The 2,356-nt window shown below is 48.6% G+C and overlaps 1 protein-coding gene across 1 annotated transcript in view; it reads right to left on the reverse strand.

Moving 5' to 3' along the window:
- Positions 1-2,356, reverse strand: part of LOC105544869 (GON-4-like protein) — a 40,591-nt gene that overhangs the window by 30,644 nt on the left and 7,591 nt on the right. Inside the window, 2 exon segments of the mRNA XM_011987558.1 lie at positions 7-695; positions 698-1,475. Of these exon segments, the coding sequence (XP_011842948.1) occupies positions 7-695; positions 698-1,475 (1,467 nt within the window).

The following is a 2,356-nucleotide window of genomic DNA, read 5'->3' on the forward strand; positions in this document are numbered from 1 at the left end:
CGAGGACAAAGCATTCTTTGATGATCCTTTGTTCACATCTGTCCCTGAGGTTCCTTCATCAGGGTGCTCTTGAGAAGATGAAGGGGTTTTAGCTGGCTGACTCCTCTCCTCTTCCTTCTGTAAGACTGTCTGTTTCTTTACCTCTCTAGCACTGTTCAACTCCTCGCTTGCGACGCCAGTGTCCAATTCCACAGCATGTTCCTCTTTGATGTCATCACAAATATCACGCTCAGGGGATCCACTGATTTCCTCTGTAGCATCTTCAGGTTCCACCTTGACAACTTCCTCTAAATCCCCAGGGGAAGAGTTGTTTAGAGACTCCTGGATGCCCTGAGGCAGCGGCTCCAGAGCTTGTCTTCCCTCCTCTGTTTTCACAACAATCCAGCAATAGGCACTGTTCTCTAACAATCCTTCTTGGCACTCTGCATCTGCTGATGGAGGCCCTGGGCTATGTTCCACTTTGGAGAAAACAGTAGCAGAGAGAGGAGATAGTTCCTGGGGCTCTAATTTGGGTTCTAGGCCCTGAAAGGCATTTTCCCCATTAGCCACAGCACAAGCAATGTCCACATTCACGTGGGCCTTATCTTCAGGGGTGGAAGGTATAGGAAGATTCACAGAATTGCCACAAACAATTAAGGGTGAGACAGAGGAGGCCACAAGGGGCTGGTTCAATTGACAGGGGAAGGAAGTAGGGTGGTAATGGGAATAGTCTGGGGACTCTGGGACACAGCCGCATTGACAGGCTAGATCATGTTACAGCCACTGCCAAGGCTCACAATCTTCACAGTGGTAGCAGGAACAGTGAAGATAACAGATGCAGGGTGGTGGATAACAGGGGCAGGTTTCATACAGCGAGAGGCCTTGACTCCCCTTCTCTTTGAGGGTCTGCGTCTCACATATGGCTTCCGAAACTTAGAAGGGGCAAGGAAGGGCAGCATTACCTTGGGCACAGGGGCAGAAGAGAGCAAAGTCTGGGATTCAGACAGAGGGAAGCTTGTCCTGCCCTCAGGGGGCATAGCAGGCAGTGCTGCAGGAGACTCAAAACTCTCACCTCCACTGACCCCCAGTGGAGGGACACCTGGAACTGTCTGTAAGACAGTGGCTGGCTGGATCAGGTGAGGAATTCGGAGCACCATTTTGCTCGGAGAGGCTTCTGAATGAGTTGATTGGGCTGGTGTTTTCCCAGGGTTGAAGCTAGGCTGGAGAGAGGGGTTTGGTTGGAGAAGGAGGGGCTTCAAGACTGATGAACGCTTCTGTCTCCAAGCCTTCCTGGGGAAACGGTTGGCAACTGGCTTCAGTTTCAGGACCACACCCTTAGGCAATAGCAGTGGGTACCGACTTTCACTCTCCAACTCCAAATTGTCTTTTTCTAGGCTTCAATCTGAGTTGATCTCAGTGGTTCCAGTCACATGTCCTACCTCTCTAGCACCATCAGCCATGTGCCGCAGTTCTTCCTGGATGGATGGCAGACTGGCCTATTGGAAACAAGAACACTCTGATCCAGCATATGTCAAAATTTGGGAAAAAGAAGCTTGGCACAGTGGCTCACACCTGTAATCCCAGCACTTTGGGAGGCTGTAGTGGGCAGATAACTTGAGGTTAGGAGTTCAGGACGAGACTGACCAACATGGTGAAACCCCATCTCTACTAAAAATGCAAAAATTAGCTGGGTGTGGTGGCATGTGCCTGGAATCCCAGCTACTCGGGAGGCGGAGGCAGGAGAATCACTTGAACCTGGGAGGCAGAGGTTGCGAGGACCCAAGATTGCACCATATACTGGGTGGACAGAGCAAAACTCTGTCTCAAAACAAAACAAAACAACAACAACAAATTTGGGAAAAACAATTGGGCTTTCTAGGTTTTAGGGACCTGAGACAAGCTCAAGGCATCTTTCCAAGAAGGAACTCCGCATATCAAATCTACAAAGACCACATTCCAATTATATACTTTAGAAACTCTTCTCTGAATTTCCTTTAGCAAATGATTATTTTACCTATTATTCTGAAAATGTTGTAGAATCACCCGGAGAAGGGCAGAAAAGTAAGGGAAGAAAGGTGAATGAGGAAGATTTCTGAAGTCCTAGTTCTACAACTAAAGCATTAGTCAATTAAGGAAGCCCTTGATATTCTCTCAGAACTTTCAGTGACCTTTGCCTCCCACAGACTTTGAGGAAGAGGGTTGTACCTTTAACCAGAATGGGAGCCGGTGTTCTTCTCTCTCTACAGGTGGCTTCCACTGATGTGGCTGGATCTCTTCACAGCATTTTACTAAGCCTGGCAGCTGTTTGGTCTTCTTATAAAACTTAACATGATTGGGAGGCCAAGACGGGTGGATCACGAGGTCAGGAGATCGAGAC

This window comes from Mandrillus leucophaeus, unplaced genomic scaffold, assembly GCF_000951045.1.
Source record: "Mandrillus leucophaeus isolate KB7577 unplaced genomic scaffold, Mleu.le_1.0 Scaffold310, whole genome shotgun sequence".
Classification (NCBI taxonomy): Eukaryota; Metazoa; Chordata; class Mammalia; order Primates; family Cercopithecidae; genus Mandrillus; species Mandrillus leucophaeus.